We start from the raw sequence: 14,167 nt of genomic DNA, 5'->3' as shown, positions 1-14,167 counted from the left end.
TCCAAGCACATCCACTGGTGGGTCCAAGGGGGAGCTGCCAAGATGATGGTGTCCCAGCAAAGTGGAATCAGTCCATTTCCAAGTGCTGATTCACTGGTGACAGCTGGGGAATTTATAACCCTTTCTAATAGGAGGAATGTCCCCGTGCCAGCTGGGTGACCCACAGAGCTCTGTCCTCTGCTCTCTTCTTACATCCCATGGACTTCTGTGCTGGAATGTGATCAGGGCCAGGCCTTTCCTCATAGCTCAGTGGAGGCTTCTGAAGGGAGGGATCCTCTTAAAAAGGCTCGTGGAGCGCGTACTTGATTGATGGGGCCCTTCTAAGTGCAGAAACAGGAGAGACGAGAACTTGCCAGATGCGTTCCCTGTTGTCAGGGTTTGCTGTTTCCCTCTGCAAGAGCTCTCACTGGGAACAGCCTGTGCATAAGTGCCCAAGACTTGATTCTGCCAAAGTGCTGGGGCTGGGAGCCCCATCACAGGCAGTGGGACTGGGCACAATGATGAGGCTTGAAAATCCATAACCAGCATCACGTTCATCCCTCTCTTGATGCTACATTTTCCTTCCAAACTGGCTTCAGGAGGCAGAAGGTACCGTTGGTCTGTGTGTAAGCTCCCTTGGAGGGCCAGATGATAACCTCGGTGAGAGTGGATCTGTTGCTCTTGGTGCTTGACTGTCTCAGGCAACCCAAGAGCAGAGTCTTAACTGCTTTCTGGGTGTCAGCCTAGAGAGCAAGCTTGTGCAGCTCTCTAACAGTGCTCTGTTGCTTCCTTGTGCATTCCCAGCTGCAGAGGAGGAGGAGGAGGAGGAAGCAGAGGCAGGGCTTAGCGGACAGAGCAGAGCACTGAGCAGCCCTGGAGAGCTGTTTGCAGAGGAAGCCATGCTCCCGCCAGCCGTGAGTGCAGAAGAGGAGAGTGAAGCTTAGCCTAGGCCCCAGAGCCACTGCCCTCCTGGGCTTCCCTTGGCCTGAGCTAATGGCAGTGGCTGGAGAGTACAGGATCATCTCCCTGCTTCCCCCAGGAACCTCCCTGTCTCCAGGACAGTTGCATTGTTTCCAAAGCCAATAACTTTGTTCTGCAAGGGAATCGTTCCTTAGCTTTTGGGTTTGTATTTTTAAGCAGAGGGGCTCAATGCACTGTAATGAGATGGTTTGTGAGCCCTTGCAGAGTGGGTTACTGGTGAAATCCAGCCTGTTCCTGCAGACCTGCTCCACGAATGAGTTTGGACAGATGTGTTCCTCCCTGTTCTCACTTCTGGTTGCAATGTTCTGTCTCCTTTTAGCTTCCCCAGTGGGGATGAGCCTGCGTTGCTGCCTGCTTTATGGGATGTAAAAAGCAGAAGCTTGGGCTGACTTCCCACAGCAGTGGTGTGTCCAGCGGCCCAGGATGGAGCTGCCTGTTCCACCTGCTGCTGAGGGTCTGGAGCTCTTGGTGCTGGGGTTGGGTGCTGCACATGCTGGTGCTCCCCCAGCAGCCCTGTCTGCCAGTGAGCTGGATGTACCCACACAGGCAGGTGACTCTGATAGTGGGAGATCATCTCCAGAGCAGCACTACCAGCTATTGCATACTCTTAATGCAAACAGCAGGATTTAAACCCAAATAAGAACTGTCATTTCAGAAATGACAGGCAAATTACTGGGAGATGTTTTAAGTTCTCGTGTGTAATTTGTGCTGTTTCAGAGGGATTAAAGACTTAAAGATGAATTGGGGCCCCATAAACCAGCACTTCCCACCTTAGTTAGGCAGGGTGTGTGGGCTGGACAGGACTTTGGTTTAACTGGTGCCTTTTGAGGGGTTTAACCTTTGGGTTGTTTCAAGAGTTGTTGCTAATGGCTTAGGTAGATAGTGAAGTGGCTTCTGCATGTCCTCCTCCCAGCCCTTGGGTGTTACAGGCTGAGCTGGATGGGTCCATGAAGGGTGGATTACTTGAGAGCCATCAGACACAGCAGTCCAGATGTGGGCCACAGCTCAGAGCTCCCCAGGGAACCACCCGGAGCAGGGAGAGGATTCCTCTGTGCTGGATGTTCTCATGCTGCTCCTGTGCAGCCATCACTGCTGGGCCCTGCCTGAGGGAGGTTGTGGTTGTGACGGAGGTTCCCAGGTCTTGTAGAGATCCCTTCAAATAAGGCTGTTGACCAAAGGGTAAGAGGAAGGAGGGAGGTGGGGGAGGAAGGTGCAGTTTGCAGGTTCAGTCTTTGTGGTGGGCAGAAATCCCTCACCAGAAGCAGAACCCTCCTGAGAAGCTCCGGGAGGATGAATGCTCATCTCTTTACTGGGGTCTTCCTGCAGGATCCCTCTGAACTCGCTCAGCTCCAGCCCCCTGTGACATCTCAGAGACCCCCTATGGTAATAAAAGTGTCAAAGCCCTGTTAACTGCCTGTGGGTTCAGTTGTGGTTCTGCCGGGCAGTGAGAGCAGGAGTAAAGTGACTCATAGGTGGGTGTTGGGGAGGGAGGAGAAGGAACCTCATTAAATCCTGCAGAGGAAGAAGGGGCTGGGGACTGTGCTTGTATGTTAAAGGGTTCTTTAAAGACTCCTGCAGAGAGAGCTGCTTCAGGGGTGTTCAGCACCTCATCCCAGGGGAGCGCTGTGGCCCCGTGTCCTCTCCAGAAGGATCTCCTCTGGGAGATGCAGTAGATTCGTGTAAGCATCTTGTGCCCCTTTCACATTTAGAAGGCTGTGCTCTGCTTTTTCCTCCCTGCCATTAACCCCTTCCTGCTTCCAGCACAGGTCTCCTGCAGGGGCTCCATCCTTTGCTCCCTCGGCTTCGGTTTGAGGCTGGTGAGCAAGGGCTGGAGGCTTTAGGTAAAGTTGGTGCTTGGGGAGGTGCCTTTGGAGCTGCAAGTCACAAACGTGTGTTTGTGCCTGACAAACCCAGCGACTCCAAAAGCTGCTTCCTGAGTTTATAGCAAAGCCTTTTTTTTGTGCCTGAATGAGCTGGATGGAGCCATTAAGGAATGTGAGAGGTGGTGAGGATGCACACGCACGTTCCCGGTGCCTCTCTCAGCCTCCTTTTATCCCTGTATTTTTAGCAGGCGGTAATGGCAAGGTAGGATGTCGCTGTTCCAGCAGCCAGAGCTGGGTCACCGGCTTCCTCGTGGGCAGGCAGTTGCCAAGACTTCAGCCCGTGTTGAGTTCTTGTTTTCATTAATTTGAACGTCAGCAACTGTCACTGGTGAGGAAGTAAAATTAGCTCGTGCCCTCCCTCCGTGCTGTGGCCATAATAGACTCGGGGAGCCGGGCTGAGGCAGAGCAGGAGGAGGGAAGAGCCGCACAAAAGGCAGAGGAACTGTTTGGATGTGTTATTTCTCTCCCTCCCCAGCCAGAAATGGGAATTGACTTGGCCCGAGTTCAGCTGAGGGAGGGAAGGATGAGCCTCCAGCTCTGCTCCAGTGGGGTTATCTGAGGCGCTGCAGATGGGCGCTGGCATGTGGGGACAAGAGGAAGGACCCTGAGCTCGGGAGGTGGGGTACGGCCTGACCCATGCTCTGGGTCCCATGGGGAGCACTTGTGACCAGCTCTGCTGGAGCAGCTCATAGAGCCAGGGCCTGCCCCACAGTGGGGAGCGGGTCAGTGACAGGTCCAGATGTGTCCAAGCGGTGTCTGCTTCATGCTCCTGAGCCCTGGAGGTGAGGACGTGCCTGAGGTACCTCCCTGCTTGGTGGGGAGCTGTGCAAGGAGCTGCATCCCTGTTTGTGGGGAGGGAGGTGCGTGGCTGGACACCCCCCGGGACACTGCGGGTGCCCCCGGCTCCAGCAGTGACACACTCGGGCGCACGTGGAGCATCAGGTGAGCAGCAGAAGTGCCTGGGTCAGGCTCAGTGGGGCGGTCAGAGGAGCCTGTGCCAGCGCTTTGCTCCGGTCTCTGCGCCGGTGAATGAGGCTTTGCCAAAGCTGGGCCCCTCCAGGCGCTCGGGCCAGGCTCCTGTTGCCTCCACTGCTTTGGGCCTTCAAGAGGAAGGTGGGTGCTGAAAGTGACCCCCATGGCCCCTTGTCTCCTCCTCGCCCACCGAGGATGTGCCCCGTGTGTCCATCAGCGCGGCGCAGGGATGGAGGACGGGGTCCTGCAGCAGTGCCGAGGCAGGGGAGGGTGCAGGGGTCTGGTGGACCCCCCGAGGAGGAGTGTGTCTCCCACCACCCATCCCCATGTGCGTGTCCCCCTCCTCTGCAAGCAGTGGGGTGATCAGTGGCACAAGTGCGGACGGATGACGCTGCTCGGCCTTGGCAGAGAAAGGATTGAGCATCCTTTAAAGAAAATTATACATAATCGTCTTACAGCCTTCGCTTCCACTCACCCCTCTGAGTCATAACTGAAGGGCCCTGGAGCGTGACGTTCCTGCTGGAAGGAAATTGCCTCGGCTGGATCTGGAGGGGGGGGGAGATAGGAACCAGCCCCTGCCTGTCTGGGGATGCACCAGTGGGAGCAGGGGGCCAGGGCTGTGCTGGGGAGAGGTGAGCGCATGGACCTGACCCTGTTGCAGGAGATGCCTCTGGAAATGGCTCTTAGTGTGCTGAGTCACTGAGCTGCTCTGGAGCTGATTTGAGGCCGTTCTCCCACCGCGGGAGGGGTTCCCCCCATCGTGCCCCCAGCCCCTCACGTTTCCACCTCCCTCCGGAACGCTGCAGGAACAGGGCTGCAGCCTCTGCACCCTCCTCACACATCCTTCTTGTGCTGCCCCTGCAGGCGCTGAAGCCGGGCTCTGATGTCGTCCCCCCAGGGAGCAGCAGCGTTAGGGACGATGGGAAGGGGACGATGGGAAGGGGGCGATGGGAAGGGGGCAATGGGAAGGGGCAATGGGAAGGGGCGATGGGGAAGGGGCAATGGGAAGGGGCGATGGGGAAGGGGCAATGGGAAGGGGCGATGCTCCGGGGCCCTCCCGCTGCCTCACCTCCCTCTCCCCTTGCAGGGCAGGTGCCTGAGGAGGAGGCAGCGGCACAGAACGGGCAGAGCCGTGGCCGGGGGCTGCCCAAGCCCGTGTGCATGAACGGGACGGAGCCGGGGCAGCTCAGCACCAAAGCCAAGAGCGAGCGCCGGGCCAGCGCCTCCTCCAACCCCTCGCGCAAGGCCTGCTCCGCCAGCAGCAAGATCCGCAAGCTCTCCACGTGCAAGCAGCAGTGAGGCCGGGGCCCCTCGCTCCGCACAGGTAATGGTGGGGGGGAACACACACATCTGAGCCAGGGGCAGCAGGAGGGGTGTTCTGCAGCCCCTCGTGTGGAGAGGGGAGAGCTCTGGGTGCTGAGCATCCCCCTGCAGATAGAATCATGGAACGGTTTGGGTGGGAAAGGACCTTAGGATCATCCAGTTCCAACCCCTGCCGTGGGTAGGGGGGCTTCACATGTGGCCCAAGGCTCTGTCCAACCTGGCCTTGAACACCACCAGGGATGGAGCATTCACCCCTTCTTTGGGCACCCTCACAGTGATGAGCTTCTTCCTTACCTCCAACCTTGACACACGGCCCTGGGAGCTTCTGCACTGCGAGGGGGGTGCAGAGCCCAGTGGGGACCCCCCCCCTGTGCTCCCCATTCTGCCTGGCTCTGCTCTACCCTCTCCATGTAAGCTGCTGCCTCATCCTTCCTCCCCTTGCTGGGCTGCAGCATCAGGACAGCCCCATTCCCTGCCCCGGAGCCCTCCTGGACCACGAGGTGTCCGTGTCACCGGTGGCCATAGCCGAGCCCCTTCCCCTCCTGGGGAAGCTGAGCATCATCCCCGCTCCCCCCTCCTCCTCCTCCTTCCGGCTCTTTCCAGGGCTCCGCATTCCCTGTCCCTTCTTCCCAGCCCTCATTCATGAGTGAGGCAGCGATGACTCAGGCCACCCCCGGGCTCTGCTCGCGCGTCACGGCTCCGTGGGGCTGAGGCTCTGGATCCGCCTGGATCACGACCAGCTTTGTGGTGTGAAAGGAGCCCGAAATAAAAGCGCCTTCCTCCCCCTGCAGCTGTCAGAGCTCGGGCCCCTGTGGCAGCTTCATCTTTAATTCATGCCTGGCAGTGACTCACCTGCACGGGGACCTACGGGAGCCGCAAGCAAATGCCTCGGATCCGGGTTTCCCGGCGGGATCAGGGGCTCCTCTCGCCCCCTTCCCGCTCGGTTCCCCGGGCCGGGGGCTCCACTGCGGGTGCCCAGAGGTTTTGGGAAGGGGAAGGTCCATGCGGGCTGCCTGAGCCCGGTTCATGCCCTGCGGGGATGGCCGGGAACAGTTGGGAATCCCCAGCCCTGCCCCAGCAGTCAGCACCCTAAAACCATTGACAGAAGCAGCGCTTTGTCTCCAGGGCACAAGTGAAGCATGGGATTTGCTTCCTGGCTGCGGGAGCGAGGAGGGGGTGATGTGGGCAAAGGGCTGGGTGCTAGGATGGAGCTCCGGGATGGAGCGGGGTCCCTGGGACCCCCATATTCCCATCCACACGGTGCCATCAAGAGAGGGGGAACCTGGAGAACACATGGGGCCCTGCACTCACTGTAACCCCTCTGCTCCCCACAGCAGCGCCCCGGGGCCAGCCCGTGTCCCGTCCCCCCCTCCATCGCCCCGGCTCTGCCTCCCTCCTGGCGTGGACTGTGCTTGTGATCCAAAAAGAACCCAGAGGAACCCAACCACGGCCCCGTGCCTGCGGCCCCGCTCCCGCCTGGACCCAGGAACCCCGATGGTGGCCGCGGGAGGACGGATCCCAGCTGCTCTCCCATCACTTTGCCAAGCGAGCCCCTGCTCCTGGTTTGGATTTGGGGGTGGGAGCAGCGCGGCCGGGGCCCCCCTGGCTGTGTAGAAGTCGTGCAAAGCCATTGCCGTGCACTTTATGTTTTAGACTACTGTTATATATTATATATTTTCCTCTCTTTTTTTTGGTTTTTGCCCCCCTTGGTTTTGTTTATATTTGCGGTATATTTAGAGATTCCTACACATCGTGATGTGTGAAAATAAACCCGATGAGGAAAAAAAAAAACCACCCAGGTATTAAGACAAAGCAAAGCTCTATGAAACCTGCATGCTGTAAAGGGCTCGGGAAGGGCTCGGGAGCGGTCGTTGACTCTTCTTTTCCTTTCCTTTTTTTTTTTTTTTTTCCTTTTTTTCTCCTTTTTTTAAGAAAACCACAATAAAGTGCAAGCAGCGAGGTGGGGTTTGGTCCTCTCCTTCCTCCTCGGCCTGGCAAAGCCGCTCCTCGGGGGTGATATGGGGGGCCGGAGGCTCCCTGCCCTCCCCAGCCAGCCCCTGCCCCGCACGGAAACAAGCTCAGAGGAGGCACGCTTTTGGGGTCTTTTTTGTCTTTTTGTCTTGTTTAGAGACTTAAAACCACCGAGTTGGAGCTCGACTTGGTGCTTTGGACAGAGACTTGGCGGAGGGAAGGAGCAACCCGGCCTCTTGACTCGCATGCAGTTGGGGGGCCAAGGGGCTCTCCCCGTCCCAGCCCCCCCCCCCCCCCCCCCAGGGAACAGGTAACACAGTTGGGCAGTTACTATTGGGTTTTCCCCCTTTTTCTTTCGTACCCATCCTTTGAAACACAAATAAAACCCCACTAAAAAGCAGAGCTGCCCCCCCCAGGAGCAGCCACTGCCTCTGTACCCATCAGTACAAATCCTCTGAGCTCCTCGGGAGGGCGAGGGGGGTGTGGAGCACTTGGGGGTCACCCATGCTTGGCTCTTGCCCTTTACACCCAGGCAGCCCCCACCCCTATTGGGGATGCTTTGGGGGGGGCCCAGGGCTCGTTCCGGCTCCCCAGCCCTCGGGATGCTGCCACAGGAGCCCCTCGAGCATCCTCTTGCCCCAGCACGGCCACCCCAGTGGCTTCCAGTTTAGATCCCAGGATCCCTGCAGAACTGGAGGGGGGGAATGGGCTTGAGGAGGGGATTCTCCCTCCCCAAATAACCGCCCCCCTCCCTTCCCACCAGCGTGGCACCACGGCGGCGGGAGGGGGAGTACCCAGCTCTGGCCCCGTCCCCACCGGGACATCCCGGCTGCACCGGGGGCATTATTGCTTGTGAACACCGGAGCACGGGGGCAGCGTGTCTGCTACACAGCTCTGCCGGGGCCCAGGGCTTACCCCCTCCTTGCTCTGCTCCATCTCAACTCCCCCCCCGGGGCCCTGCGCCGCTGCCTGGCCCCTCGGCCACCCCGCGCTGCCGGACCCCCGCACCGGAGGGGGGGGGGGTACAGCCAGGGGACCCCACGCATCCTCCTGGCCCTGCCGTGCAGCAGGAGGGGATGGAGCCCCGAACCCCTGTGCCGGGGTCTCTTCCCCCTCGCTTTGAGCCTTAGACAGGGCTGTGGTCGGGGGGGGCGTCGCTGGCCGCCACGGCCACCGTGTGCTCGGGGCTGCCCCCCGCCTTCCTCAAGTGCCCGTAGAGCCGCTCCTCGATGCCGCCCGTGATCTTGTCCATCATCAGCTCCGAGCCGGAGCCCAGCCCCAGGCACCTCCCGGGGCCGGGGCAATCCCCGGGGGGCTCGGGGCCACCTTTGGGCTCGGGCACGGCCTCTCCGGGCTCCTCCTCCACGATCACCTGGATCTCGGCGTCGGGGGGGACCCCGTCGGCCGCCTCCGCCGCCTCCTCGTCGCCGGCGCTGACGATGCGGGGCAGGGGGCTGTGGAAGCGGCTGTCCAGGGGGTAGTTGGCGCTGTCTCCGCGGCGCAGCGGGGTGCGGTGCCGCTCCAGGGCCGGGTAACGCACGCCGGGGTCGCTGTACTGCTTCGTGTGCTGCCACTGCTTGCGCAGGTGAGTGCGGGAGCGGTGCTTGCCCCGCAGCGGGGACTCGTCGAACTGGGGGTCGTGGCGCACGAAGGCGTTGAACAACGCGTCCGTCTTCTCGTCGATGCTGTAGTCCCGCCGGGGCAGCGCCTCCCGCCCCGGGAACATCTGCCCGTACGGGGACCAGGCCAGGGGGCTGTGGGGACGGGGGAGACCCCCCCCAGCCGCACCCCGGACCGTGCTGCCTTCCTCCTCCTCCTCCTCCTCTTCCTCCTCCTCTTCCTCTTCCTCCTCCTCCGGTTCCCGGCCCTCGAAGCTCTCGAAGATGGTGCCTTTCCGCCCCGCGCTGGTGAAGCAAATGCGCTTCTCAGAGGCCGTCTGGTCCTTGGGGGGCCCCTCCTCGCCCCCCCGGCTGGGCGCCTCAATGGAGGCGTAGCCGCTGTCCATCTGCAGCAGCTTGCGTGTGCCGGGCTCCGACTCCTCCGACTTGGGCCGACCCCAGAGCTTCTCCTCGGGGCCTTCGGCCTCGTCCAGGGATGAAGAGGGGCAGGGGGGGAAGCCGCCGGCCGAGGAGACGCTGTCGCCGCCGTCGCTGCGCACCGAGTCCTGGTCGTTGCTGCGCTCGGAGGAGGCGTAGAGCTCCAGCGAGGCGCGGAGGCTCCAGATGTCGTGGTAGGCGCTGGGGGGCTCGGGGACCCCGGCCTCGCCGGGGCTGCCCTCGCCCGGCTCTAACCTGCGGGCACCACCCCGGCATCACGGCAGGGACGGGAATGGACTCAACGCTGTGGTCCCCATCACCTTCCCCATGCACCATCCACCCCCTGCTGCTGCCGGCCCCCCCCCCCATCCACCCCACACCAAAGACACATGAAGGTGGGAGCCCCCTCGTGCTTGGGGTCCCGTTCGTCCCGTCCGTCCCCCCCCCATCCCCTCTATCTACTGAAAAATACCTGCCGAGAGAGGGTGGGGGGCTGGCGGGGGAGGGCAGGAAGGGCCCCCCCGCGGGGTGAAAGGCCACATCGTCCGTGCGGGCGATGTACTGGATGATGTCGGTCTGGTGGGGGTCCCGGTCCTCCTGGTCCATGCTCTCGCTGGCCGCCCGCTGCCGTTGGAACTGCCGCCGCTTGGGAGACCCTGGAGGAGGGAGAGCACAGGGCAGGGCTAGGGGGGGGGCCGGTTCCATCCCAGCGCTGCCAGCGATCCCCGTGCCCGACCCCATGGGGCAGCTCCCACCTCTGGTGTCCAGGCTGGACGCCCGCTGGGTGCTCTCCAGCTTCCACTTCTTGATCTTGAAGTAGGGGCTGGCCCCGTCCAGGCTGGCGTGACGGCGCAGGCGGGTGAAGAACTGCAGCACCGTGCCCTGAGCGGGGGCCGGGGGGGGCTCCCCGGGGCTGGCGCTGCCCGGTCCAGCCGCCTTCCCACTCCTGGGTGCTGCTGCCAACTGGGAGCACGGGGGGGGGGGGGATACGGACCGTGAGGGCTTCATCCCGCTCAGCTGATGCACAAATGTCCCCCGAGGAAGGGGATGGGGAGGGGGGGGGGGACAGAGACGGGTCCTGCACATCCTCCCCACGTGTCTCCAGCCCCCAAGGAGCCCCAAGTGGGAATGGAGGGGTCAGGGCAGGTTCTTCCCCTGCCCGGTCCCGGTACTCACCGAGGGGCCCTCCCCGGAGTCGGAGGAGGCGGCCGGGCTGGCCTGGGTGAAGCTGGTGTCGGCGCTGGAGTTGTAGGTGTCCCCGGGCAGGGCCGAGCTGGGGCACACGGCGTGGCTGGGGAGCACCGGCTGCGGCAGGGCCCCCGCGGGGGGCTGCGGGGCAGAGAGCGCTCAGGGGGCTCCACCCCAGAGCCAGCGACCAGGAGGAGCCCCCTTGCACCCCAGGACCTTGCCCCAAGCCCCCCAACCCCGGCTCCAGCGGTGCCCCCCCCCCAGAGGCTCACCTGGAAGATGGCGAGGCCGGGCTTGGCGGGCGGCAGGCGCGGGGTCATGGCCAGGCTGTTCTCGCTGGACTCGCACTCGTGGATGGTGACGATCTTGAGGGCGGGCGGCGGGAGGTGCAGGTGGGTCAGGCGGGCGTTCTTCAGGTGGTGGAAGTCCCCCTCCGTCAGCGTGTACCTGCCGGGCACGCAACGTTAGGAGGGGGGGCCCCGGTGTCGTTGTGTGTGTCCCGTCCCCCCCCTTGGCTCTCCCCCTGTCCCAGCCTGGAGCTTCACCTCCTCCCCTTCTCCTGGGTCTTCTTGCCCTGCTCGAAGAGCGCGGCCTCGTTGAAGGACACGCGGCGGGCGGTGGAGGAGCTGGAGGACAGGAACCGCTCGCTCTCCGCATCCCGGTAGCTGGAGGACGACAGGCAGTCGGGGTCCTCCACTTTGATGGTGATATCTATGGAAAAGGGGGTGTCAGTAAGCAGGGACCCCCACCGTGGGGCACAGCAGCATCCCCAGCATCCCCTGCTGAGGCCGGGCAAACTCACTGCACCCAAGGCCTCAGTGCCAACCACCCAGCTGGGTGTTGGGCAATGGGGGTGTGCGGCCACCCCAGCACCCAGGAGAGGGGGGGGGGCCCAGGAGCTGCTTCACCCCCATTGGGGAGCTGCTGGTGTTACTGGTGGGGGGACAGGGGCAGGTCGCTGTGACGCTCACCCTGGGCCGGCTGCGAGTCCTCCAGGTAGGTGGTGTTGGTTTTCTCGGGGTCATCGCTGGCTCTGTTGGGGGATGCAGGGGTCAGCAGTGCCCCACAGTGCCCGCCCCAACCCGTACCCCACATCGTGGCGCTGCCCACCTGGAGTGCCGGCGGTCAGCCTCGCAGCACCGGCGGCAAATGATCAGGATGCTGGAGAGCAGGACCAGGGTGCCGCCGATGAAGATGGAGAGCAGGGCAAGGAGCAGCACGTACCCATCCTGGGGGGACACCTCACCGGGCACCGCCTGCGCCAGGCATAGGGGCTGAGCCGGGTCCACAGCCCAGCCCCGGCCCCATGGGGGTGTGGGGCTGACGCTGAGCGCTGCTCCCCAGAGATGCTCCTGCTCCCCCGCCACCCCCGGGCCTGCTGCCGGCTCTGGGGACCCGCCTTCACCAAGGCAACGGTAGCCGGGGGGCCCCACACCGAGCAGGGATGGGGATGGGGACAGGACCCCAGCCCCAGCGCGGGGGTCGGTGCCTGCACCCCCGTGTAGCAGCACTCAGAGCATCTCAGGGGGATGCGGAGGGCACGGAGAGGGGTCACCCACCCCCAGGAGCGATGCAGCAGGGGGGTGGCAGCGGGACGCAGACCCCAGCCCCATGGAGGCCATGCAGAGCCCGTCCCCCCCCCCAAGCCGGGAGCCCGGCGGGGGCAGCGCAGGCAGGGGTGGGCAGTGCGGCCCTCCTCACCGTCGCGCTCTCGGTCGCGTTGTCCCACGGTGTCGGCTCATCGCTCATGGTCCGTCCCAGCCCGAGTGCGTCCTGGGGCGGGGGGAACCAGCGGGAGGTGCCGGGGCCGGGCCGGGGGTAGGGGGCAGCGGGTCCTGCCCGGCCCCGGGGCCCTGCCCGGCACCGCGGTGCGGGAAAGACCGGGAGGAACCGGGAGGGAGGGACCGGGAGGGAGGGATGGAGGGAGGGATGGAGGGAGGGACCGGGATGAAGGGATGGAGAGAGGGTGTGGTCAGGAGGAAGGATGGAGGCGCGGTGGGATGGAGGGAAGCAGGATGGAGGGATGGGGAGGAGGATGCAGCCCCCTGGTCCCCCATCGCTGTCACCTTGCGCCCGGCTTCCCGTGGGGCACAGACCCGCGTCCCCGCCGGCAGCCGGAGCTTCCCCCGTGCTGGCCGGGACGGTGCCCCAAGGAGGGGGGGGGGGACACAGGGGGAGCTTGTGGGGAGCAGCTCAGGGCACTGAAGGGGGGGGGGGGCAGGCGGGATCCCAGCGGCTCTTGGGGCTTGAGTCAGCCCAGCAGCGGCTCCGGCACCGCAGGGTCCGTGCTGCCGGGGGCGGGGGGGGCAGGGGGGCGGGGGGGTGATGCCGGTGTCGGGGGTCGCTCCGCTGGAATCCGCTCAAAATCAGGTCAGAGAAAGCCGTGAATGGAGCCTCGGCCCCGGGGGGGGGTCGGAGCCGCTGCTCCGGGGGGGGCTCGGCCGGCAGCGAGGGCCGGGGGGGGGCCACTGGGGATCTGTACGGACCCCTCGGAGGGATATGGGGGGGGGTCTGGGGGAGACCCCCCCCTTGCACCGGCCCTGGGGCACCGCCGAGCTGCCGGGGTGGTGCAGGGTGATGTGGGGTGATGGGAGGCACCCCGCGACCCCCGGGGATGGAGAAAGGGGGGGTCCCTCCTCTGCCCCCCCGGCGCTGTGCCCAGGGCATGGGGAGAGCCGGGGCCTGGCGGGGGGCGGCCCCGGTGGGATGGGCACCCATGGATGGGATCCCTGCGGGCACCGAGGCTGGGGCTCGGGGGGGGGGGGGAAGGATGACGGATGAAGGGTGCCCCCCCGTTCCCCATCATGGAGGAATCCCGTCTCCATGGCGACCCAGCTGGAACAGCGCGGCCATTGTCTGGAGGGGCCAGTCCCCGCGGCCTCTGGGCGGCCCCGGGCCGGGACACGGACACAGACACGGGGGGCTCGGGCCGGGGGACCCGGCGCTCCCGCATGGAGTCAGGGGGAGGGCGGGGTCTGTGCCCCACAGGTGTGCGCATCCCATGGGGCCGGGGGGGGGGGGGAGCGGAAGGACCCGCTCTTCTCCCCGCGGCTGCCCCGGCCCCACCCGGGATGTGGGATGCAGGCAGGGATGCGGGAGGTAGGCAAGGATGCTGGCAGGGATGTAGGGTAGCGGCATATGGGAGCCCCACGGGGCTGAGAAGGATGTGGGGCAAGGATGCGGACAGGGATATGGGGAAGGGATGCTGTCAGGGATGTAGGGTAAGGATGCTGGCAGGGATGTAGGGTAGGGATGCTGGCAGGGATGTAGGGTAAGGATGCTGGCAGGGATGTAGGGTAAGGATGTAGGGTAGGGATGCTGACAGGGATGCAGGACCCCCCAGGACCTCCACGCGCGGTGGGATGCGAGGGGGTCTCCCCGGTCGGGCCGGGTCCAGCTGTCGCGATAGGGGCTGTCGCGAGGCGGCGGGGCCAGACACTCACCTACAGCCGGGACCGGGGCTCCATCGCCGCCGCTGCGCTCGGTGCGGGGTGGCCCCGGGATTTATGAATGAACCGGAGCCGCCCCCGCGCGGCGCGGGCGTCACGTGGGGATAGGGGCTGCCCCGAGCCCTGCCTGCACCAGCCCTGCCTGTACCAGAACCCTTCCTGTACTCAGAGCCAGCCCTGCCTGTACCAGAATCCTGCCTGCCCCACAGCCAGCCCTGCCTGTATCAACTCTGCCTGTACCAGAGCCCTACCTGTATCAACTCTGCCTGTACCGGAGCCCTGCCTGCACCAGCCCTGCCTGTACCAGAACCCTGCCTGTACCCAGAGCCTTGCCTGCCCCACAGCCAGCCCTGTCTGTACTGGAGCCCTGCCTGTGTCAACTCTG

The 14,167-nt window shown here is 64.1% G+C and overlaps 2 protein-coding genes across 3 annotated transcripts in view; one reads left to right on the top strand and one right to left on the bottom strand.

Annotated features, from left to right (window-relative positions):
- STK11 (serine/threonine kinase 11) overlaps positions 1 to 7,097 on the top strand; it is a 33,763-nt gene extending 26,666 nt beyond the window's left edge. The window contains exons 9-10 of one of the 2 annotated variants that reach the window (XM_061474709.1): positions 4,903 to 5,139; positions 6,473 to 7,097. In XM_061474709.1, coding sequence (XP_061330693.1) covers positions 4,903 to 5,114 — 212 coding nt within the window. In that variant the 3' untranslated portion in view covers positions 5,115 to 5,139; positions 6,473 to 7,097. Of the gene's footprint in view, positions 1 to 783; positions 1,702 to 4,902; positions 5,140 to 6,472 lie in introns of those variants that run through there. The other variant, XM_061474710.1, reaches the window with a different exon arrangement.
- A 1,081-nt stretch (positions 7,098 to 8,178) lies between these two features.
- On the bottom strand, positions 8,179 to 13,952 carry CBARP (CACN subunit beta associated regulatory protein). Its single transcript, XM_061474667.1, has 10 exons — positions 13,777 to 13,952; positions 12,035 to 12,106; positions 11,444 to 11,589; positions 11,305 to 11,366; positions 10,879 to 11,044; positions 10,606 to 10,780; positions 10,322 to 10,474; positions 9,901 to 10,108; positions 9,618 to 9,801; positions 8,179 to 9,400 (listed from the first exon to the last, which is right to left on the bottom strand). Exons 2-10 carry the CDS (start codon positions 12,080 to 12,082, stop codon positions 8,236 to 8,238), a joined length of 2,307 nt encoding a protein of 768 aa, XP_061330651.1. The 5' UTR covers positions 12,083 to 12,106; positions 13,777 to 13,952; the 3' UTR covers positions 8,179 to 8,235.
- Between the last annotated feature and the right edge of the window lie 215 nt (positions 13,953 to 14,167).

The sequence above is a fragment of the Pezoporus flaviventris genome, unplaced genomic scaffold (assembly GCF_033815535.1).
Source record: "Pezoporus flaviventris isolate CSIRO_AGI_PZ_B2104156 unplaced genomic scaffold, CSIRO_AGI_Pfla_v1 ptg000080l, whole genome shotgun sequence".
NCBI classification, from domain to species: Eukaryota; Metazoa; Chordata; class Aves; order Psittaciformes; family Psittacidae; genus Pezoporus; species Pezoporus flaviventris.
Note: the sequence above shows the minus strand (reverse complement) of the source record. Positions and strands in the feature narration are given on the sequence as shown.

Coding starts and splice junctions, on each gene's coding strand:
- CBARP (XM_061474667.1), bottom strand. CDS start 12,082: ATGAGCGATGAGCCGACACCGTGGGACAACGCGACCGAGAGCGCGACG. Junction 10,475..10,605: donor CCGGCCTCGCCATCTTCCAG/GTGAGCCTCTGG, acceptor TCTGCCCCGCAG/CCCCCCGCGGGGGCCCTGCC. Junction 9,401..9,617: donor CCCCCACCCTCTCTCGGCAG/GTATTTTTCAGT, acceptor TGGTGCCCGCAG/GTTAGAGCCGGGCGAGGGCA.